This window comes from Ochotona curzoniae, unplaced genomic scaffold (assembly GCF_017591425.1).
Source record: "Ochotona curzoniae isolate NIBS_2020 unplaced genomic scaffold, NIBS_Ocur_1.0 contig_2321, whole genome shotgun sequence".
NCBI classification, from domain to species: Eukaryota; Metazoa; Chordata; class Mammalia; order Lagomorpha; family Ochotonidae; genus Ochotona; species Ochotona curzoniae.
The window spans coordinates 11,407,445-11,433,019 of NW_024465421.1; the positions used below are offsets into that span (position 1 = coordinate 11,407,445).

Here is a 25,575-nt window from a genome sequence, read left to right on the forward strand (position 1 = left end):
CCCATGACCACCAAGTATTCATTGCTCTAGGAATAGCAACAGCTCTGCATATCACTTCATATCTCTGCCTTGAGTCACTCTCTCATCTTTTCATTTTTCAGAGTTCCTGATTTCGAGGAGGGCTTTCCTCATCCCCTAGCTTAAACTAAGCTAACAGGCACTGCTCTGCGTTTCAATACAACGTAAGATTTCTCAGCCTTTACCATGCGGAGTCTGAGCATGTCACTCTGACTGCAGTGAAATATAATCTATTCTTGCTTTTGCTCATTCTATATACCTCATAAATGTTATGCAGACAGACACCACACTTATGATATAGTTTTAAAAACACTGAGAAAGCCTGGCACTTTTCATTCCCAAGCAGTCAGCCCCTAGGATGAAATTGAAGACAAACTGGGCTTTCTGTTTTCTTCTCACACTTAAGTCTCTTGTTGGGGGGAGGATCTCTGTGTTGTGCAACCTACAGCACTGACCTAAATGACAATACAGAGATGGCTGTCACCATCTGTCTTCAAGCAGACGTGGAGGACAACACAGCGAGAGAAAGGAATGAAGCTCACAGAACCTCTATGGGATGTTGTGGGGCCACCCAACAGACTCCCACCCCCTGAGAAGACTTTCAGCTGAAGACTGAAGAAATACAATACAAAGACTGAAACAGGGCTGGAACAGGAAGTGGTGCTCATCTGAGGAGACAGCACATTCTCCACATGGCCATCTACACCCCGATAAACCATCACACCCCAAAGGATGACTCGTGCAAGGTGCTGCCCCTGGAGCCTGTTCCCATCCTGTCTCCTTCACACTCTTCTCCCTCCCATTCTAGAGGTGAATAAAAACGCATATAAACAAACTTGCTTTAATGAAAAAAAAAGAAAAAGAAAAAAAGAATAAAAAATAGCTTGAAGCAACGTACCTTTGATTTTTTGTTCAGTGGCCTAAAAACAAACAAACAAACAAAAACAATGTAAATATGAAACTGAAAGAAATGGATTGTTATGATAAAATGTTCATATATTTCTATTATACAAGATATACATTTATATTAAATAAAGAATCTGTCATTTAGATGAAGTGCTTTGGAAAAGACAGGCAAGGAAGGCATACTTTTCCCACAGATGTGCCCCATTTCCTCAATACTTGCTACATGTTATTAATAAAAAAAATTCTGCAATATTTCACAGAAGACATCACTATGACTACAGTAGCATTTTTAATGGGAGCTATACATTTCCATTTAATGATTTTTATGTAACTGTCACCTTAATATTTAATGGATTTAATAAGGCTTGCATGTTTAAGTAAGCTCAAAAATTAATACAGATGCATCAACTTTTCTGTAGGTAAAATTGCATGAGATCATTTGCTGACTAGGAAAGACTTTGAAACTAAGTTGTCACTTCGTACATATCTACTTGATAAAGGATCCTAGTCAGAAGGCACAAACTGACAGGAGCTCTGCTCGCACTGCCTCCCACTGCCTGCAAACCCTCTCCCTTTTTTCTGACAATGCCTGAAAGGGGGTAGAAGGCAGTAGGACTGTCTCAAGGCAACTAAGCTCCAACTTCCAGCAGGCCTGAAAGAGAAGCACAGAGTCCACCCCAGCAAAACTCAAACTCCATGGAGTCCTGGGGATAACAGATACAACTGGCAAGCAGGGAGGGAAGATTTTCCATTAGTAACGGTATAACCAGCAAGTTGTTTCTCCCTTAATTGTCATGTGGCATGACAAATGATTTTGCTTAGTCAAATACAAATTAGGTCACCACAAACACCATTTTTAAATTATGTCAATGTAGACATGTATAAGAAGCATAGCAATTACCATAACAGTGAAGCCATATCAAATATTTATCATTCCCCTGAGAGCCAGAGCTTCCAGCCAGGGCCTAAATAAAGGGCTTTACTGGAGTATACACCATGATATACCACGGTGACCACAAGGCAAGTGAGGCCCAGCGTTTTTACTTTTTAGAGCAAAATCTCTCGAAAAAATTGAGGGAAGGCCAATTAGCTTGACAACAATTTATTTCTGGGACATGGGGTTTATAAAATTCTGATAGTAGAGAAACAAGTCTTATTAAAGAGATCTTGGTATTGAAATACTTTTAAGTATTAGAAGTAGCATGTCAAACAGTAAGATACATAATCTTCTAAAGTCAAAGAATTATTCTGTGGCATACTGAAAACCTTCAAAAAAAATGAAAAATGGTTACTCTCTTTCACAGTTTACTTTCACTGAACATAAGTTTTAGTGTATAGAGACCAGGGTCACATTACTTGAACCCAAGGTTGAGTAACACTGCTTTTCTACTAGACACACGCACAAAAAACCTACACAACTCCTGAGGAAAAACAGCTGCGTGCTGCTGCTTGGCAACGGTGTTCAAGCGCTCTGTCACCTACAGACAGTGACATCAAGGGGAAGCCTGAAGTGTCAGCCCTCAAACACCAACCAAATATAACACAACACATGGCTACCGATCAGTGAAACACGGCTAGTCTGGACTGAGACGTACAAAATATCTACCAGCTATCTAACCTTCAGTTCTTTTAAAACATACTAAAAATTCACTAATAATATTTTATACTGATTACACGCTAACATATTTATATTTTTTCTTATCCTAGGATTCCATAAAATACATCAATATTACCTTAACTGTCTCTCTTTACTTTTAAATTATCTTACCATGTAAAACCTCTGGGTCTTAGTTTCCTATTCTTGCAAAATAACAGTTCTGCTCACCTTTCAGGATTATAGAGACAGTCAGAATACAACAGAGTTTCTTGGGGAAAAGTACACGAGTAAAATCATTGTGGAGCTCCTTGCACAACAGAATCCACAGCTTCTGATAAATTTACACATAAAATCACTATTTCCGTTGCAGATGTTTTCTTTAAAATATGAGTTGTGACTTCAAAAGTAATGAGCACAACTGCCTCAACTGTTAAGTGACAAGCTGTAGACACACAGTGATGGCTGTTCTGCTCCCACCAGGCTCCCCAGTGCTCAACTCTTGAAAGCTCCAAGCATACTTCAGTAGCTTCAAGTTCAAACTTCCTACCTTTGTGTCCTAGTCTAACACTTAGACCTTGTTCAAGTTAATTAATTTCTCCAAAGTTTGATTCCTTCATCTATAAAACAGTAGGGAAAAAAAAAAAGCCCACTCACCTTAGAGCTGCTTGAGATTAAGTGAAGGAAATGAGCTTGTATCAACTACTCAGCACAGTACCTGGCCTACAGAGAAGCACCCAGAATCTCTTAGTTACTGCAATCCCCACACCATCTGCCTGAGCTTTGACACCTCCTTTCTCCCACATTTGGAAATGTGCTGGCTACATATGAACTCCTAGTCCCCAGGACCTGCTCTTTTGTATTTAAGCCTAACTCTAGAAATAAAAAATTAAGTCTAGTCCAGTTCAGTTGTTTTTAAGTGGGACAATAGGCACTCAGAGAGAATTATTCTATGATTGAGCTGCCAGCACTGATTCTAGAATTTAGGTCTGAATAAGACAGAAGGGGAGGAAGGTTGACCAGGTGGCCTAAAAGGCTACTCCTCATCCTGCTGGTGCCAGCACCCTGCTTATGGCCTGGGGAAGCAGCAGCAGAACGGTCCCTACATACATATGGGAGACCAGGAAGACACTCCTGGGGTTTGGAATGGCTCATTTCTGGATGTTGCGACCATTTGCAGAGCGAATCAGCAGATGGAAGATTTACCTCTCCTTCTCCCTCTTTATTTTGCAAACATTAAGAACTTAAAAACAAGTGAGAGAAAATGAGAAAAGGTGGAAGAAGAGCATTATTGAATGTGTACATTTAAAAATCCTAGATAAACCCAGATTGCAATTTGATGCAGCTCAGAAGAGCTTCATATGTTCTATTGTGTTCACTGAGTTTCGAAACAAACTAAATTAAATTAACTCAAGGAGTTAATGCAAACTGATAAATCTAGTTCATAGTCTTAAAGTGTTCAGGTCTAGTCTGATCTTTACCAAAGGTTGAAAACATGATTTTTTTCACACCCAAGTTCTAAACTCAAGTATTCAAATTGGGGGTTCCAACTGAACCCATTACACATTAGGTTGGGAGAGATTATAATTCTCATTGTTTTGTTATCTAGACTTCAACAAGAAGGAGCAAGCAGAGCCCAAACACCACTCCAGGCTCCTATGACGCCTTCTACCTCTAGATCACCCCCTGAAGAACCCCTACTGTTGCCTTTACTCAGCAACATCCCCTTTCACCACAGAGCAGATAGAGCGGTTGTCACTCCATCACCACTAAGGAGCAGTTAGGGTTCCTTCTGTGTGTGGGGAGTAGGATGTGTGAGGATTCACAGGGGCAATTAGGGTTTTTCTGGTCCCCAAGTTATTAATATAAAAGTGTATTTATTTCTCGCCCATGTCTCAACTTCCCCCGAGTGTTTTTAAGGACACCCTCTTTCCTTGAGGAAGGACAGAGGAGCAGAATTAACATCAATTCACCATCTAGAAGTGGCCCACGGAATCTCACCTGAAGATCAGCTAATCTTTAGAAGGGGAATAAGGAAGTTAAGCAATCCCACCCTTCTGGGTCTCTTTGTTCTAGAGAAAGGTGCTACTGACAACAATTTTTTTCCTTTGTCCTTTGGGTAACTCCCCTGGGAAGGGGGCATAAAAGAAACCATTTCCACACTTACTTTGGGTTTTTTCTTTCCTTCCTCCTGCCACTATGGCAGGAGCCCTTTTTCCCCTAAATAAATCCTTTTTTGCAAACAGGGAAAAAAAAGAAACAAACAAACACACACCCTAGATGAGTGCACAGCTCCATGCCTGGACATGTTGCTCCCAAAGTTACCAAGAGAATTTGCTAAATAAGGGGCTCAGGGTGGTAGCCTAGTGGGGGGGGGGGGCCCTCACTTCGCAAGTGCTGGGAACCCATAGAGGGGCCGGTTCTAATCCTGGTGTCCCTGCTTCCCACCCAGCCCCCTGCTTGTGTCCTGGGAAAGCAGTAAAGGATGGCCCAAAGCCTTGGGATCCAGCACCCACATCGGAGACTCAGAAGAAGCTAATGGCTCCTGACTTTGGATCAACTCGGCTCTGGCCGCTGTGGCCACTTGGGTGGTAAACCAGAGGATGGAAGATCTTTCTGTCTCTCCTTCATTGTGTAAATTTGATTTTCCAATAAAAATAAATAAATCTTTAAAAAATATATTGTAATGAGCTTTATTAGTGTCTTGTTTACATTTAAGTCATATTATCTGGCTTTTCATCTATAACAGGAAATTTGTGGGATGAATTTAAATTTCTTAAAATATTACACTGGGGCCTGGCGCGATAGCGTAGTTAAGTCCTTGCCTTGCAATGTGCCAGGATCCCATATGGTCACCGGTTCTAATCCTGGCAGCCCTGCTTCCCATCCAGCTCCCAGCTTGTGGCCTGGGAGAGCAGTAAAGGACAGCCCAAAGCCTTGGGACCCTGCACCCGAGTGGGGGACCCAGACGAGCTCCTGATTCTTGGCTTCAAATTGGCTCAGCTCCAGCCATTGCAGCCACTTAGGGAGTGAACCAGTGGATGGAAGATCTTCCTTTCTGTCTCTCCTCCTCTCTGTATATCTGCCTTTCCACTAAAAATAAATAAATTTTCTTAAAAAAGAAAAAATCACATTGGCTACTGGAGCCTGTCAAAATCCATGTATTTTCTGTTTTATAACAGACCTATTTAATGCATTAGAAAAATTACTACTGCATATTATTTCCCATATTAATTCTGCCACCATGATGAAGCCAAGATTAGCCTGACACATTCTGACACTTCGCTTCCTACATTCCAGTGTATAACTGGAAATGAACAGACTAGAACAGATAATATCTGAAATGTTTTTCAGAAATGAAACTGTACAGATCATATCAAACAGATCATCTGTTCTTACCGTAGTCAGCTTATGCTGCAACATTCTTATCAATGGGCCTGAGCAGCTGGCTCACACAGATGTCCGACACCTGCCTGGACACACCTGCGGGACTCCACTGCACACAGATCTGAGAGTCTTTCAAACACGCGCTAACTGTGCCTACTTGGGAGCCTTATTATTATAATAAAGCTATTTTTAACAACGCCTGGAAATATCAGCTGTCCTTACTTCACCCACAGGTTGTCTTCAAACTTAGCTGGAAACTGGTGAGTACAGTCTAACATGACAGCCTAAGCTATCAAACGTTCATGTATTAGAAGAACAGAACTTTCCTTTTATGTTGTGTGCAGTGGGTAAATATTACATCTATGTATACATAGGGATACCCTACCAGGACTTAAGACCTGGCATTACAAAAAAAAAAAAAAAAAAAAAAGAGTTCTGAGTTTCTAATGTCAGTTCTAGCAGGATGTGATTCAGGTGAGACAGAAGCAGGGGGAGAGGCAAGGATGAAGTGAGAAAGAGGCTAGCACTTTAGACTCGGTGAGATGCTAAATGGCATGATAATCACCATTCATGTACTTGAGGCATACTCACACTAAGAACACATCGGGGCCCCTGTACTGATCTGGCAATTTACAGACTTGATTACAAAATAACACAAAGATGAACTTCGACAAATCGGAGCCACAGTCTATGTTACAACGTAAAAAAAAAATACTCTCATGAAAATATACTTAAAGAACTCATTCTGCAACATATTGGGTTAAATTTCAAATAAACAGTCTTACACATCACCTTTGTCCTCTTCTCTAGCCATTTCACATACATTTTGACTTAGCAGTTTTAACTCCTGAACTCCTTAAATGCAGGGTCGATGAGCCCTAATACAACACTCAGATGCTTGCCACATCACTGATTCCACAAATACTTTACCCAAGCAGATCTTCAGAAAATCTCAAGTTTCTTAGAAGCTCTTCTGACTAGCTTCACACTACAGCAGACTTACTGAGAACACAATGTTTTCCTATCAAATCCTGGACCAAAGACTTGTCAGACTGCAAACACTGTTCTCCATAAAGTAACCTGTAACGGGTATAAGGCATTAATCAATGCCAAAACTCCAGAGCAGAAACCTACCCAAATGGCAACTGAGACATACACCTCTGCATTTCCTCCCAATCCTATCACCCAAGAGCAACCAAGAGACACACACATGACTAGGGTCACCTGCTTGTTAACCTTCACTGCATCTCAGACTTTCCAAGATGTTCTGTGCTCCACTCCTTGCCTTAATAGTTATTGATCAAACCCCAGACTCAGCACACCAAGAACTGACTTAATTATTTCTTCCTTCTTTATGTCTCCTCACACACCTAACTGCTCCCAAAATGTTAAGTCATTCAAGATCTGTAACCTAAGAGCCAGCCGAGGTTGCTCTTTCCTTGTACTTTTTAAATAATTTTTCTGGATTAGAGTCATGGTCCTTTCACTGGTGTATCAATTTCTGCTATTTATTCCTTTCAATCCAACTCCCCAATTCTCCATTCTTAAATATCAATGTTTTCTGTCACTCTGCTGAAACATCTTCAGCATTTTCCCCAAAGGCCAAAGCTCCCAACAGCACAGCCATCATCAACCTTTCCTGTCTCTTCTCCTCAAAGCTCTACTGTTGCTTCCACCTTCCATCAAAACCCACACTCTACCATATACAATCTACGACTACTTACTTCTGAATTTACTCTGCCTGCACCCTTTTCTACTCTGTTGTTTACTTGCATGAATAATTTCAACTCTAAGAAAATTTCGCTCTCTGCCTCATCTTAGCCCAAGTCATGCATCTGGCTGTGGTCCAACAATTTCCATAAAAACAGCTCATGTATATTTCTGCATCCAATAATTTTCTCTATTGAATCAGTTGGAGATGGCATGTAGAATAGTCTATCTTAGTTCTAAGCACAGTGCCTGGCATTATAAGAGAAAAGGACAGTCGTCTCACCGCTTTCAGAGCATGTTAAGGTCCCTGACACCTTGGTGCAGGAGATGAACAGAGTTAACTGCCATCAGCCCTTACTTGCAACAGCTTGCGAGACATCTTTATGATAGACAGTCTAATCCTGCCACAGTTTTTATTGCTTTGGTTACGGTTTCTTATGATTTAAAGGCTAGAATTCTTTTGCAAAAAACGATGCCTTCGGTTTATGTTTACATCATCCTAATGTAAAGAGTAAATGTTTAAAATCAATCCAGGTTCTAAAATACAAGGAAACTGACACTATTCTTCATTATCTCTATTTATTTCCATTAATGCTTTATGCCTGCATTATTTTATTTCCTATCATGCATATTATGCTTTCTCATTGACTTACTTTTTATTTTACAAAACTTAAGGAAACTAAGGCCCAGAGAGGCTACCTAAAATGTAAGGCTGCACCACTCTACATGCTCCAGGTGCCTGTGCTTTCCACTGGTGACATTTTATTCAGCATCCAGAGACAGCTCATTTGAAAGATGCAAGACCTATACAATGTACTTACCTTCAAAAATGATTGGCAAGATTAAATAACTATGCATTAAGTCATATGAACTGGCTAGCTACTTCATAATGCATATTCAAAAACATTATATATTAAAATTACTCTCTAAGTTAAAACATTGAATCAAATGCTTTTAAAAATCCATTAAGAGTTCACTTTTTCAAATTTATGTTTAAACCACTTATCAAAAATAGTTTATACACACACTACCTTCTTTTGAGCAGCTTCCTTCTTTTTCTTGTCGTCTTTTTTCTTTTTCTTTTCTTCCATCAACTGTTCTTCTTCTTGCACTAAATCCCTGAACCACACAGTTGCAATTAACTTTCCCAAAATGCATTAAAAAATAAAAATAACGTTGCATAAAAGTTCAGTTTTACTTGTTAGTAGACATGGCAAATTGTTCTTTCATCAATCACTGAAATAACATAATTTGCAAACTATCTACAGAATCTCAATGCAGTACCATTCACTTTAATAAGCCATGAGTAGCATAACTTTTAATATTGTATCAAGAACAACCAGCTAAAGTAGCAGGCTGACACTGGGAAAGAAGCAGTTTCTAGAAGTGTAAGTTGGAGCTACCTTGCCTCTGTTCCCAGGGAGCAAGTAGCAGCTAATGGCAGTCCTTGGCACCTCCCACAATCCTCTCCTACCTCGGTACACAGCTTCATAAAGATCTTTAAATATAAGTTATGCATATGAAGAGGTGGCTTATTTCTGCATTAAATAGTTTAATATACTTCAAAACACAACAGTTAACCATTCTGCTGATTCTTGGGAAACAACAGTAGCTTACATTTTTTAAAGCTCAAATGATCAAATCTGTCAACAGAAATTCTGGCTTAAGATTTCACAATAGTGGACTGAACAAACGTGTCTGCTTCCTTCTTTCTTCAAGGAAAAAGGTGCTAACTCTATTCAGAGCTGGTGAATATACAAGAACAAAGACAGCCACATTGAAGAATAATTGCAAGGGAATCCTATCTCATGTTCTGGCTCCTTTCTCAGGGAGCTCTAGAGAGGAGCCCCGAACAGGGCATGTGGGTGGGGTGGGGGCAGGCACCTGCCCAAGGTGGAGAGCATCCATGCAACAAAAGGCCACAGCTACTCCGCTCTTCCCATTCATTTCCGGTGTCTGTACACACAGACTTGGAGAGAAGCTGCTTCTGAATCCAGTCTAAAACCCAAACAAGTACTCTCCAAAGAAAATAACCCTTCTGAAGGAGCCCGGTAGACTCCTGCAAAACACCTGGTTGCTCCAGAACAACACTCTTCTTACTGGAATCCACTCTTACGTCCCTCCGTGACACCCTAAAATGAAGCCTGCCAATCAACATCCTTCAAACACACAGTTGTGCACCACCCCTCCCTTTCAAGGCAAGACGTAGTAACGGACGTGGAATAAACACAGCACATACTGTTACAAGAAACATACCCCAGCTACCTTCATTATCTTAGAACCTAGAACCTAAAATTTGATTCACAATACTGACATCCAAAATTCATGAGGTAATTGAAGAAAACACTACATTCTCTCTCTCTCTCTCACACACACACTCTCTCTCTCTCTCTCTAACCCTGCCCTGAGGAAGGCGCCCAGAGGGCGTAAAGTGACTGTCAGGTAGACACAGAAGGAGGTTTGGGAATATGAACCAGGCATTTGTGAAAGCACAAATCATTTATCAAGGCTTAAATGCAAAGAATACTGAATATGAAGCAGAAGATAAAGTAAGACAGGCAAGTTCAAAAGAAAATGGGAGGAATGTAGTACATTGTATGTACGTTTATGTAGTATGTTTTATGTGTACTGCAAGGAGATTTGACAAAAGTTAAAGTGGCTTTTCTGATGAAAGAGATTGAGAGGTGAGGCAGGGAACTCAGTGAAAAATAAAATGACATTCTGAGTAACAAATGATATCTTAGTCTACAGATGTGAAAATTAAATGTTGGGAGAAGAGTGAGACTGTGGCTGTATTTCGCTGTCCTGTTGCTCCAAGTGCAACTGTCCTGTGCCTGGCTGAAAAGCAGGGCAGAGCCGGGCCAGCGGGGACTGTGCTTCACCCTCAAATTCAGATGGACAGTGCTTAAGAGCAAACAAGCTCCCTCTCACTGCCATCCGAGGGAGCCAACCCTCTAGACCAGCCACAGCAGAGAGCACTATTAGTGAACAGATATAGCTGAATTGCTCCATTATCAGGTTATCTGACCCCAGACACGCACAATTTCAGGCAGAGGAGGACTGCTAGCTCTAAGTATCTAACCTTCGGTAGCCTCACACTCTCTGTGCTTCCTAAGCCGAGCACAGGGCAGGCATACAGATGGGCACTGATGACACCTGTGTCCCCCCTTAAAGTCATGGGGGTTGTGCCTTACGCTGGTCCTTCAGCTCCAGCTTCCTGACAATGGACACCCTGGGAGGGGGTAGCGATAGTTCAAGGAGCTGGATTCGCACCACTTACATGAACCCTACACTGACTACACTAACCCTGACTCTGTAGGTGCTGGGGGAGTGAACCAGCTGATGGGAGTGCTCACTTTCTCTTTATGCCAACCTATTTATGTCTCTCAAATATAATTTTTAAAAAGATATATTTTTACTGGAAAGGCAAATCATATTTATGGAAAAAAGGAAAGAGAGGAAGATCTTCCACCCACTGGTTCACTGCCCAAATGATTGAACAGCTGGAGCTGAGCTGATCCCAAGCCAGGAGCCAGGAGCTTCTTCTGGGTCTCCCACATGGGTGCATGGTGCCAAGGCTTTGGGTCATCCTCGACTGCTTTCCCAAGCCACAAGGAGGGAGCAAGATAGGAAGTGGAGCAGCTGGGACATGAACTGGTGCCAATATGGGATCCTGGCACGCGCAAGGCAAAAATTTAGCCAAAGAGCCATCATGCCAGGTGTTTCTCAAATACAATTTTGAAGGATGGATAAATGATCTTATATGAGAATATTTCAAAAAGTCTGTAAGAAATATACATTATTAAAAGCTATTGGTGTTAGTACCATAGCACTAGCCTGCTCCACCTGTTTAAGTCACACTTACTGCTCTACTTTGTCCCACCTCCCTGCTTATGGACCGGGAGAGCTGTAGAATATGGTTCAAGTTCTTAGGTTACTGTACCCACGTGGGAGACCTGGAAGAAGCTCCCAGCATCACCTCAGCCCAGCAACGGCCACTGTGGTCATTTGGGAGTAAACCAGTGTACAGAGAACCCTTTCTCTGTCTCTCTATAATTCTGCCTTTCAAATAAAAAGAAATCAATCTTTAAAAAAAAAAAAGTGTACCCTTGTAGATCAACTTCACAGTATTCTTTGTAAGGATGGGATTTGGAGAGTTTACTTAACACTGTAGCATACATTCAAATGCCTCGGGTGAATTCAGCCCACCAATTCCCAGTGGTACCCAAGACTAACTTTATCTCACTTGTGAAGATGTTACAAGCATTCATGCATAAACATCTGCTCTCCTCAGCATTTCTTTCAGGTTCTCCTGCGAATGACAGACAGGTCCTTTCCTAATCTTCTACTTCACGGGATGTTTCCTAACTGTCTAGATTTCTATCTCTGTTCTCAAGCTTTACTTGAAAGGTTGTTTGATGAAGGTAGTAAGGGCCTTCCTAGTCAAAAACATCCTTAGTATTTAAAAGATGAATCACATTTTCTCTCAAGGAAATATTTTAATGTGAACATTTATCGCAAGAATATGGAAAAACTCTGCAACACCATCATCACAGCCAACCAGCCATGCTTTCACCACATCTTCTCCCTCAGAACACCGACTGGCAAAAAATATAAAACTGCCACCAGTGCCCAAACGTTTTCACTTATAGGATTAAATCCTAGTAGACTCATTTAAGACAGCCAACTAGACCATGCCACCTTCCCAACAACAAGTTTGCTAGCTACAGAGAGACGGGTGCATGTGTGGTATAGCAGTTAAGATGCTGGGAGGGCAAGGGGGTGGGTGCTGGAGAGCAGTGGGTTTAGCTGCTGCAGATGATGGTCCTGGCTGTGAAACAACTGATAAAAGTTACTTCTCTTTCTCCCTTTCTATCTTTTGGAATAAATAAAAATGCTGTTGGTGGGAACTCCATGGCTCAACAAGCTAATTCTCTACCTTCAAGTGAAAAGATGCCATATAACAATAGTTTGTGCCCCAGCTGCTCCACTTTCTGTCCAGCTCCCTGCCTGTGGCCTGGGAAAGCAGTAGAGGATGGCCCAAGCCTTGGGACCCTGCCCATGCACGGGAGACCCCGATGAAACTCCTAGCTTTAGATCAGATCAACTCCTGCCACTGCAGACGTGGAGTGAATCAGCAGATGGAAGATCTTTCTGTCTCTCCTCTCTATAAATCCACCTTTCCAATAAAAATAAATCTTAAATTAAGAAAAAAAAAAAGGTTTTCGCAATGTGTATGTCCAATGTTGCCCCACATAACATTCCCACAAACATACACAACATCAGTGTTTCTTAGTTTGTGAATTTGGATTAGTGATGTAAGGAAGACTTAACCACAACTAGTGAATAATGGCAAGATCCCCTATTTGAAAAATTAAAAAAGTTCTTCTAGAAACAGAACAAGAAAGTCTAAAAGCTAACAGAAATGAGTAAAAGTTCTGTCCTTAGAAACAAACAACAATCGTGGGGCAGGTGCTGTGGCTCAGTACTGGGTGCCTGGGAGTCACTGCAGCCTCGGCTTCCCACAGTTTCCTGTAATGTCACGGGAGGTAGCCCACAATGGGCCAGGGGTTTGGGAGACCCAAGTGGAGAGCTTTCAACCCAGCAGTCACTGTGTGTGTGTATGTAAGTATGTATACACACACACACATACTCATCATATACATGTAATTGCCAGATTTTCTAAGGGAAAATTACAAGCCAAATTTAATGATACACTTATTTTTTTTTTCACCAATTTTCTGCAAAAGTTTTTTCAAGTATGTAATATTCAGCATTAGTAAGAATTAGTTCAAAGAAAAAATTTTTATTGTTGGTGAGAATAAAACTACCAAGACTTTTTGGAAACTATGATGGTTACAGCTTAATCATTTGACAAAGAATCTACCCAACCACACACATTCTTCAAAACGTATCATACAATAATAAATATCAGTACGCAAGGACACAGAATGTGGAAATTCACTGCAAGGTTTGTAAGAGCTGAAAAGTATGAACAAAAATGTCCACTCGCAACTCCAGGCCCCATTAAACTCTCGGGGAAAAAAAATGAGATCCACAAAATATAAAATGAGATCCCAAAGTGGGCAACGGGTTCTTGCAAGTGCCTTATTCCACCCTTTCGTGTGTTTGACATTTTCCAAAATCAAAGATCTGTAAGATCACAAGCTTCCACATCAATGGCCAAGGGCAACAAGGCAGGCCAACAGGTTCTGGAGGCTTCAGAGTAGACAGGTGTGAGGGCAGGGAGGCAAAGCACACGACCGGGGCCTGAACCAGCAGTGGAGCACACACCGGGGCCAGTGTCCTTTCACTCCTGCCCTGCCTGACGCTTGGCGGTCAGTTTTGCCCACGTGGCCAGCATGAGCCTCACAGAAACCAGTCTCTTGCAAAGGCGCTCCTGCACACTCTGACTGAAGTATGGAGCAGCACAAAGCAAAGCCCTCCGTGAGCAATATGGAAACACCTATTCATCACGAACTTCTAAATGCCTCCACCGTATTATCTTATCAAAACTAATTTCAGTCTTCAGCCGTGAACTGCACAGAGGTGAATGCTGCATAAGCCAACAAAGTGGGAGAGGAGTTAAAGCCATGATTGGGTCACCCCATGGAGCATCACACAGACTTCCAACACCATTCCCCGACTGCATGACCTGTACAACACTGTGGTTCTGCTGAGCTCCCGCTCTGGTGTTCACCACTTACAGAAACCATACCCACACCCACCCCGGGCACAGAATTTCTAATGAGCTCCCCTGGCAGACATTGCACATGTCCTTACAACTGGATCCTGGAAACATTTCAGCCAGTCCTCTGGGACGCTGTGAGGAGCAAACTGGGAAACTTGCACCTGGCTATCCCAGAACTCACCCTAGGAGCTTTCCTCCTCTGCTGATCTTGCTTCCCATCCTTTTCGATAGTCCTAGCCCTGAGTATGACTACACGTCAGGCCCTGCACGTCTTCACAGTCAAATTACAGACACTGAAGAGGAGGGCAGTATTTCTACAGACACAGAAGTTGGGCTTTTCAGGCAGAGGAACAAAGAAAAGTCAGAAAAACTTTCAAGAATGATAATTTTGGGGCACAGCACAGTAGCTTAATGGTTAAAGTCCTTGCCTTGCATGTGCCAGGATCCCATATAGGCTCCAGTTGAATTCCTGAGTTTTCCACTTCCCATCCAGCTCCCTGTTTGTGGCCTGGGAAAGCAGTGGAGGATGACCCAAAGCTCCTGGGCCCTGGCTTGAGACTGGCTCAGCACCAGCCGTTTCGGCCATTTGGGAAGTGAACTAGGAGATGGAAGATCTTTCTCTCTGTGTCTCCTTCCCTTTGTAAATCTGACTTTCCAATAAAAACAACAAATCTTCAAAAGAGGAAAGATTTATTAATTTGAAAAGAAGAGAGAAGCCCTTCTGTCTGCCACTCATGTGGGAAATCTTGTTAGCAGAGTTCTTGGCTCCTGGCTTCACTTGGCCCAATCTTAGTTGCGAAGGCCATTTCAGGAGTGAAACTGCAAATGCCAGACCTCTCTCTCTACCACTCTACTTTGCAAATATATACATCTTACAAAAAACCAAAAATAAAACAAAACTAAAACCAACCAAACAGAAAACACGAGGAGATATATGCCCTTGTATAATAATCAAGAATAGAGAACATCTGACCCATCGAACTTCTAAGACCCACAAAATCCTTGGTGTGGATCTGCCAGAATAACTGCAGGTGGGATTTCAAATTCAGCACGTATACAGCAGACTAATTTTTAATATGGTAGTTTTGTAAGACCCATGAGTGATGTTACAAATATCCAAGCGGTCCTGGGCAGAAAAATGATTCCTCACCCCCGCCAAAAACCCAGAACATTCAAGCTCCTTCCATCCTCCCTCCAACACACACACACACACACACACACACACACACACACTCACTCACTCACTCACTCACTCTAGTGGAGATGCATATTTTTAAGAAAGTATTAGGAGGAAAAAAAGGCAAGCAACAGAGTGGCAGCAATGCTGTATATTTCTAGAAAGCTCATTTTCTCAAGGGACCAATGGTAAAAGAGCTGACTTATTTTCCTCTTACAAATGAAGGAAATGGTATTGGCAGCAGTGAGGATACAGAGAATATACTGCCTCTTCAAACCCAAGGCTGAGCTTGAAAGAGGCTACTCTTGGCTCTGTAATTTAAATGAGATTAATAATGCCTGAGACACAGAGGGAAGGCGTCCTTTGTAATGGCATCCCATGTAAGACAGCATTCCCGGCTCCACCACTTCCTTTCCAGCTCCCCGATAATGTCCTAGGAAGGCAGCAGACACCCCCCAGGTACTTAGGCCCCTTCCACCCACGTCGGAGGCGTAAAAGTGATTCCTGGCTCTGGCAGCCAGCTCCTGGTTTTAGAATAGCCCAGCCCCTGCCCCTTTAGTCATTTGAGTAGTGAACCAGCAGATGCAAGATTTGTCTCGCTTTCTCTCCACTTTCCAAATAATTCTTATAAAAAGTGTATAAATATTGCCTGGCACTACAGTATAGTGGTTAAAGCCCTTGCCTTGCACGAGCTGGGATCCCATATAGTTGCCGGTACTAATCCCGGCAGCCCCATTTTCCATCCAGCTACCTGCCTGTGACCTGGGAAAGCAATCGAGGACGGGCCCAAGACTTTGGGGCCCTGCACCTGTGTGGGAGACTGGGAAGAAGCTCCTGGCTCCTGCCTTCAGATTGGCTCAGCTCAGACCATAGCAGCCATCTGGGGAGTGAACCAGTGGACAAAAGATCCTTCAAAACATAAAACATTTAATATTATTGAAAAGTCAGATTTATAAAGAGAAGGAGAGAAACAGAAAGATCTTCCATCTGAAAGAGAAGTGGAACAGCTGGAATATGAACTGGTGCCCTTATGGGATCCGGGTACATGCAAGGTAAGGACTTTAACCAGTAGGCTACTGCACTGGGACCAAACAGATCTTTGTCTCTCCTTGTCTCTGTAACTCTGCTTTTCCACTAAAAACAAATAAATAAATAACAAACCTTTTTAAAAGCTATCTACAACATTAGTATTAATTACAAAGGAAAAAATGTTAACTGTACAGTGGTGCAATCTAACAGCTACCACCTTAACCGAGCAGTTCAAGCTACTATTATCAGTAATGGGATAAGTGGACAGCATGCATCTCCCGGTACGATATATTAAGAAAAACACAATATCAGTGCTGTACTGCTCCTGCCAAAAACACATAATCATGTGGAACCAGGAGTCTCTAATCACGAGAAACCATGAAACAGACCGAGAAGGTTCCAGAACATGGGCAACTATGTCAACATGAAAATTAAAGTAACCTGTGATCTTGGATTAAACCCAGACCTGGAAGAATTTTTATTTTGCATTAATGGCCATTATTTTAGACAACCGGAAAAATATGATTAAGGTCTCTAGATCTGTTTAATGTTAAGACTATGCCAGCAAAGGCATCTGATCTACCAATTAAGAGGTGGGTTAGGATGCTGGCACTGCTCAGGGGAGCACCACTTAGGACTTCAGCTCCTGACGCCAGAGAATGCACCCACTGTGCAGCTGCAGGAACGCTTCTCCGCCCACAGGCAGTGGTGCTGGAGCTCCTGGCTGCTGGCTCCACCTGCCTGGCCCAGTCCCAGCTGTCACGGGCTTCCCTGTGCACTCTCCCCAACCCCACCCCCGTTCTCTCTCCTCATTTAATTAAACAATACTATGCTAATGTGATTTCCCCAATTTTGGCAACATAGTTACTAAGAAAGCATCTTTAACTTTCGAAAATACTCAAATTTGTTAAGGTAAAGGTGATCACACTGCAAGCTCCTCCCGAATGGTGAAGAGTGTGGATATAAAGACACTAATGTAACAAAACGTTGACCTTGGAGAAACAGTGGCGGATCAGCTCCAGTACCATTTCTCTGAGATGAAATGATCAAGCCAGGGAAAATCAGTGAGATTAAAAATAAGAAGACAATACTCCACCAACCATGACAGAGGCTCTTGGTAGCTTACAAGCCGCATTTCGACCTGCAACCCTGAGATACAGAACTGACGCTATTCTCTTTGACAGTCAAAGAAACCGAGGCTCACAAGATCTAAGAGATCTGTCAGATGGTAAGAGGCTGCGGTGAGGCCGACCCAAAACCCAGCTGACTGATCTACCCAGCTAAACCCTACTCCTTTTTTGAGGCTTCACTTAATTACTAGTTCCTTCATGATACTTCCCAACCCATACAAACCTCACCCTTGACCTCTAATCAAACAGTACCCATGTTCTAATTACTTTAGATGCTAATCTCACTCGTCCAAATAGAACTAATTACTGGTCTAAGGGGGAAAAAATACAGAAACAGTTGTTCTACTAGCATTGTACTTCCTGGCGCTGGGCACTCTAATTGGATGCCAATTCCTCTCCCTTGCTTTTACTAACACTATTCCCCCATTGCCACCACTCTTTCCACTTTGACTCCCACCCATACTCTACTGCTTTCAAGGATGTGTTTAATTCTAATCTACTCAAATAAACACTTCCTAGGCAACACAGCACACAGTGAAGAGCTGAGTCCAAAGTCAAATGGAAGTGGGCTTAAATCTTAACCCCACTACTTGTGTAATTTAAGCAACTCGTTTAATTTCTCTAAGCCTCCGTCTCCTAATTTGAGGTCTCAAAATGTAACCTCCTCCAAGAAGATCACTTTGAAGATTAAACAAGGTAACACAGACTTGCTTAACAGACGCACTATTAGCTCCAAGAGACTTGGTATAAAAGGCTGTGCTAGGCTACAGACAAAGCACCAAGGCTGCGAACAGGACAGGAAGAGCACAGAGCGGAAAAAAGAACTGAATATTAAAACACTAAAAAGGGGGCAAGTCTGTGGCACAGAGTCAACAACATCTGCGATACCAGCACCCCAAATCAGCACAGCTCAGTCCCAGATGTTGCACTTCCTATCTTGCTCCCTGCTACCCCACCTCAGAAGGTGCAGAAATTGAGTCCCCTAGGAGACCCAGATGGAGCCGCAGGCTCACGGCTTCAGGCTGAAGCAGTTCTAGCTGATGGAGTCACAGGGGGAGTGAACTAATGGATACAAGACGCCACAGTCTTTGTCTGTAACTGCCTTTCAAATCATAAATCTTCAAGAGAGAGTAGATGTAAGGGTGAGCCTGCAGGGCAGCAGTTGAGATGAGTTCTGAGATGTTCATGCACACTCCAAGTGCCTGGGTCTGAGTCCTGCCTCTGCATCCCGCAGGGGACCACTACCAATGCATCCCCCGATGGCACCACTAGCTGGAACCCTGCCACCCACACAAGAGACCCAGACTGAATTCTGATTGCTCCCATCCTGGCTCTTGTGGGTATCTGGGGAATGAATCAGCAAATGGTACATCTCAAAAGGTCTCACCCTGTCTCTGTTTTTTGTCTCTCAAATCAGGAAAAAAAAAAAAAAAAAAAGGAAGAAAAACTGCAGCAGAATAAAGCAGATGCCCAGTCAAGCCCTAAAAGCCCACATTCCAGAAGTCAAAGCAAACTGAGTACCAGGTACCCAAAGCAAACAAAGATATCAGTAACTCTTGTGACTAAATACAAAATTCCTCACAAAAGACTAACATAAAATCTGGCAGCATACAAAAAGGAATCCAAGACTGGTTAATGTGAAAATAAAAAGAAATAATAAAATTAAACCCCCCCCTCCAAAAAACAAAACCACGTCATGGGATCAGCACAGAGCATCCACCAGCAGCCGGCATTCCATACGGGCTCCACTTCCCATCCAGCTCCCTGCATGTGCAGGATGGCTTAAGTCCTTGGGTCCCTGCGCCCATGTTGGAGACTCAGAGGAAACTCCAAGCTCCTGGCTTCAGATCAGATTAGTTCAGCTCTGGTCACAGAGTCAATTCGGGGAGAGAGCCAATGGATGGGAGATCTCTCTGTAAATCTGCTTTTCAAATAAAAAAAATTTTTAAGATTTGTTTTATTTTTATGGCAAAATCAGATATACAAAGAGAAGGAGAGACAGTGAGGAAAATCTTCCATCTGATGATTCACTCCCCAAGGGACTACAATGGCTGGTACTGCACCGATCTGAAGCCAGGGGCCAGGAGCCTCCTCTGGGTCTCCCACACAGGTGCAGGGTCCCAAGGCTCTGGGCTGTCCTCCACTGCTTTCCCAGGCCACAAGCAGGAGAGCTGGATGGGAAGCAGGGCTGCAGGGTTTAGAACTGGTACCCATACGGGATACCAGCATATTCAAGGCAAGGCTGTTCAGCTGCTAGGCCACCTTGCTGGGCCCACAAATAAAAATTTTTAAATCTTAAAAGAAAATGCTAAGAGAAAGGACACAGAAAAGGAACTCATTCACAAGACAAACACACTCGAACTATAAAAAGAAACCAATCCTTCCCTAACCCAGTGAAGAGCAGCCCCAAAGGCCCACTGCACACACTCCTGGTGGAAATGCTATTCCTCTAAGGTCAGGAGGTCAAGGACGGACCTTCCATCAGTTCCTACTTAACACTGTGTTTGAAAAACAAAACAACAACAACACAACAAAATATTTTGTAGGAATTCCCAGTCAGAAAAATGCGGTGGAGGTAAGGGGGCAAGAGCGGGAAGGAGGACGAAAAGCAATCCTTTTTCACTGACGACATGACTTTATATGAATAAACAAGTTCAGTCCAGCTTCAGGATACAGCAGCAGCATTTACACGTGCCATAGCACGGATGAACCTTGAAGGTACCACCCTAAGCTAAACAGATCGGTCACAAAAGGATAACGAGGTATCTGGAGGAAGCTAAGAAACAGAAGATAACGGTGGATGCCAGGGCCGAGGGAGATGGGACTTCCCTCCCAGGCTTCACAGCTGCTACAAAGCCACAGCAACCAAGACAGTGTGCGACTGGCACAACATGGCGCTGTGGTGCGGACGAAGTGTAATCAGAGTCCAGGGAGAATGCCTCACGTCCGGTCACATCAAGAGGACCAAAAGCAAAAAGCCACTTCAACAAATGGTGCTGCAGCCACGAGACAGAATGAGGGGGAAAAGAAGCTGGAACTCTCATTTCTAATTTAAAAACACAAAAAACAAAAAACCTCAAAATATATAACCTTTTACACTAGGTGCAAATTAACCAGGCTATTATGGAAAATAGTATAGAAAGTCCTTAAAAAAAATTAAAAAAAAAAAAAAAAACAACAAACACTAAAACCAGAACTGCATACAATTCACTAGGAGGCGTGTATACATCGAATGAACAAATCAGAAAGAACAGCGTGGCAGAGTGCGGATCACGCACTTCCACATTTACTGCAGAGAGAAACCAAACAAACCAAGGCGTGATAAACAGACAACAGTATAGGCTCATATACACACACGTTTCCACACTGAAGATAAAGACTCCATGGGTGGAAATCAAAGCCATTGTCAAGTGAAATAAGGAACAACAAAGATTGTATAAGCTCACTCATGAGCAATCAAAAAAAAAAAAAGAGTTTAAGGAAGTTGAGAATCAAACATGATTATCACAGCCTGGGAAGAGCAGATAAGGAGCAGGCAAGGCTCTCCAGCAGGTTTGAATTCACAATTAGAAGTGAAGTTAGGATATTTCATGCACACCAAGGTAACTAAAGAAAATGATAATGTGCTCTATATTCCAAAATGTAAGAAGTGATTTTGAATATTTCCCCCACAAATAATAAATGTTTGGGGCCTGGCGCAGCATCCTAGTGGCTAAAATCCTTGCCTTGCACACACCAGGATCCCATATGGCCACTGGTTTGTGTCCTAGCTAGTGTCCCAATGGCCCCGCTTCCCATCCAGCTCCCTGCCTGTGCCCTGGGAAAGCACTCGAGGATGGCCCAAAACCTTGGGACCCTGCACCTGTGTGGGAGGACCGAAAGAGGCTCCTGACTCTCAGCTTTGGATCAGCTCAGCTCTGGCCGTTGCAGCCTCTTGGGGAATGAATCAGGAGACAGAAAATCTTCCTCTCTGTCTCTCCTCCTGTCTTGTGTATCTGACTTTCCAATAAAAAAATAAATAAATCGTTTTAAAAAAAAGAAAAGAAAAGAAAAATCAGGGCCCGGCAACATGGCCTAGCGGCTAAAGTCCTCACCTTGAATGTGCCAGGATCCCATATGGGCGCCGGTTCTAATCCCGGCAGCTCCACTTCCCACCCAGCTCCCTGCTTGTGGCCTGGGAAAGCAGTGGAGGACAGCCCAAAGCTTTGGGACCCTGCACCTGTGTGGGAGACCCAGAAGAAGTTCCTGGTTCCCGGCTGCCAGCCGTTGCACTCACTTGGGGAGTGAATCATCGGACAGAAGATCTTCCTCTCTGTATATCTGACTTTCCAATAAAAATAAATAAATCTTAAAAAAAAAAAAAACAGTTAAAAGAAAAAAAAAAAGAAAAATCCAAGAATGAGAAAATGCTTGTAAGTCATATATTTTATAAAGGACTTGTATCCAAGCCATACAAAGAATTCTTAGAGTTTAACAGGAGAAAATACACAACCCAATTGAAAAATGAGCAAAGGATTTGAACAGGCATTTTTCCCACATCAGATACAGTAAGTGGCCAAAAACACCACCACCGTGGGTTGGTAGAGAAAAACAAAGCAAAACCATGACACGAGGGTGGCTATAGTCCAAAGGGCTAACACCGAGCAGTGCCAAGGAGGACGTGGAGAAGCTGGGACCTTCCTCACGCTGCTGAGGCAAACAAAATGGGGCTGCTCTGGAAACCGCCTGGTATTCTCTCAAACCAAGTTCCCATATGACCCAGCAAGTTCACCTCAAGGTACGTATCTAATTACTGAAACCATGCCTGTACAAACACCTGTACATGAGTACTTACAACAGCATAATTCATAACAGCTCAAGTGAAAGCAACCCACAAGTTCCAGCAACTGATGATTAAGCAAAATGTGGCACAGCCCCACAACGGAATACTTTCCACCACAAGAAATGACATGATACATGCTGCAACATGGCTGAACCTTGAACAAATGAAGAGGTAAGCCTGAAAGAAAGACACATCTAATGTAGGACCCCACTGACATGAATGCATCTATCCAGAACAGGCAAATTCAGAGTCAGAAAGTAGATTAGTGGTTGGCAGGACCTGGAAGGCGGGACAAATGAAGAGACTATTAACTAGGCATGGAGTTGAGGGTAAGGGGTGATCAAGTTCTGGAATTAATGGGGATGACTGCACAGCCATGATTATTCCAAAAATCACTAAATCATACTACTTCATCAGGGTTGGTTTTATGGTACCAGTATCTTATTCCAATAAAGCTGTTATTTAAAACAAAACAAAACAAAACAAAAAACAGCATCCCATCTGGGCACTGATTTGAGTCTCAGTTGTTCCAACTTCTGACTCAGCTCCCTGCTAGTGAACCTGGGAAAGCAACAGCAGATGGCCCAGCTGCTTGGGTCCCTGAATGAGGAGCAGGACAGCCTAGAGCAGTTAGGGTCTCTGGTGCCTGGAGAAGTTACCTTCCTAAATACAAAGCCTTTCAAGAGCACTTTCTCCCTAGCTTCTTTTCCCCCCAGTCCCCTTGAGGGAGAACAAAGGGAGAGAATCAACATATGAATTCCCACCTCTTTGAGTTGTTACAACAAAACTAATCCATCTCTGGGTGGATACTTTCAAAAAGATAGTATCTGAGTTATCGGCTTCTCATCAGGATGGGGGCGGGAAGCCACCAGTCCCACCCTTCTGATGGCCTTTGGTTCTGGACAAGTGCTGCACTGTTGCCCATTGTGTTTCTTTCTTCTTGCCCTTCAAGCGACCCCCTCCCCTGAGAGGGTGCATAAAAGACACCATTTCCGCCATCTCCTCAGGTCTCTTCCTCCTGTGAAGCCCCTCCTGTCGCTGCCGCAGGACCCTTCCTTCTCACTCTTTAACAGATCTTGCCTTGCGCACTAAAGTTGTCAGTGTGAAAATTCTTTCATGTGAGACCAGAAACGCGGCTGCTGCCGTCTTTTGGGTTCAACTCCCCGAACACCTGTACTCACGTGGAAGACCAGGAAGAAATTCCTGGCTTCAAAACAGCCCAACTCCCACCACTTGCAGCCATTTAGGCAGTGAACCAGCAAATGGAAGATATCTCTCTCTGTCTCTCTCAATGTAATTCTACCATTCAAATAAATGTAAAAAAAAAAAAAAAGAGAGAGAGAGAGAGAAACAAAAGAATACACTCTAAAAAGGAGCTTTTTTTTAAGAAGTGGAAGGGCTGCTGTGAGAGCTCAGCTTAAGCTCAAACATGATACAGTGTTTTAGCTTCATGGTAAAGATTTCTAAGAGACAGTGAGGACCGCCGGAGCTGTGGCTGCAGTGCAGAGAATGTGTACCACAAGCTCAGCTTCTCACCATCTGCCTCACACTGCCGAGGGATTCTCAAGTAAAACAACACACCTGACACCCTTCACACAGTGCATTAAGAGTAATGCTGAGGAAACATTTAAATCAGCGTTTACTTAGGTATCACATGCCATATTTCCTTCTGATGAACACACACTTGGGGGGGGATTTATAAAGGACCCATGTCATACCACTGCAGCAAACTGCCCAACTGATGCTGACTGAAAACACTAGTAAGAAAGCAAAACAGTCTACTCCTGCTTGTTAGTCTACAAAACCCAATCAATCACTGTTTGCAGAAAAAAATCTTGTAAGTTCAAAGTATAAAATTCCTCAACCAGGTTTCAATCTGCTTTGAACATTCCATTCGAAAAAGGAAGTAAGCTGAGTCATCCTCACATAATATGCTACTCCTGAAAATCCAAAATGCTCCTCCCTGTTACCAGAGCAGAAAACGCTAAGATTCTCCCTTAGAGCCATCCCAGAGTATGCAAATCATGTTTAAAATATGACATCTTAAATAAGAAATCTAAACTCTACTTTCCTTTTTTTTAAAAAAAAAAAAAATTGAGAGAAACCATGCTTTAGTTGAATTTTCTCTTCCGAATTTCAGAAGCCTCCCTTTTATTGGTATTCTTTAGCTCTTCCAGCAGCCTCCCGATATTGTAATGTTTCTCAGTCTTTAAAAAGTAACGACCTTTGAAATCTGATAAATACTAAGAATAGTACGTGTGTTCTTTTTCTTTTAGGCACACACATTTTTCAGGCTACATCATATGACAACAGTATCTTTGCAGACCCCAGGATGAGAACCCTGACTCCATTTCCAGGGAGCATTCTTTTAAGTATTTATTGCAAGCCCAGCCTCACTGTCGTTCTATTTTCTTCCTACCGTGGTCATCAGATCATCACAATCAAAGCTAAAGACTTTCAACAACAAGGGAACTGCCTTCAGAATCGGGCATCTTTGCAGGAGACCACGGCAAACCATTTAAACGTGAAGACGTATTATTACAACCTCAAATATTTAAAACAGAACTTTCACTTCAACTAATTGTGTGGCATGTCCCAACAGCAAAGAAACACCGAGTCACTACTGCAAAGATAACAATGTTAGCTCAACGTTGGGCTACTTTACATAAAAATCCTGAGGCAGCCTGATCAGACACCCTGAAAGCACACATCATCCCCTATGGGATATTCCTGCCAAAAAGGTTCAACCTGAATCGAACCATACAGAAACAAAACAAAGCCAAACTCAAGGTGCAAGAATAGTACAACTAGACTACTGCAAAAACGAAACTAACATGAAAGGAACACTAAAAAGATGGGGGATGAAACTTCAGACACAAAACTAAAGAAAAAGCTAGATTAAGAAACTGAGGGGAGAAAAAAATACATGTATATCTAAGGAAAACACCTCTAAGAATTTTGGGAAAGTGTGAATTTGGGCCTAAAAATTAAGTTTCCTAGGTGTGCCTACTGGTTGCGATGTAGAAGCCCTTTTTTGGCAACATGCAGATTACCATACTCTGGGGTATGGGTGCTCCTTTCCCAGCTGCTCCACTTCCTATGTAGCTCCCT

General features: G+C 42.7%; 1 protein-coding gene across 2 annotated transcripts in view; it reads right to left on the reverse strand.

Annotated features, from left to right (window-relative positions):
- Nucleotides 1–25,575, reverse strand: part of TNRC6A (trinucleotide repeat containing adaptor 6A) — a 155,334-nt gene that overhangs the window by 52,137 nt on the left and 77,622 nt on the right. For both annotated transcript variants that reach the window (XM_040973187.1, XM_040973186.1), the window contains exons 3-4: nucleotides 8,647–8,734; nucleotides 917–938 (exon numbers count right to left, since the gene is read on the reverse strand). In XM_040973187.1, the coding sequence (XP_040829121.1) occupies nucleotides 917–938; nucleotides 8,647–8,734 (110 nt within the window). The remainder of the gene's footprint in view (nucleotides 1–916; nucleotides 939–8,646; nucleotides 8,735–25,575) is intronic.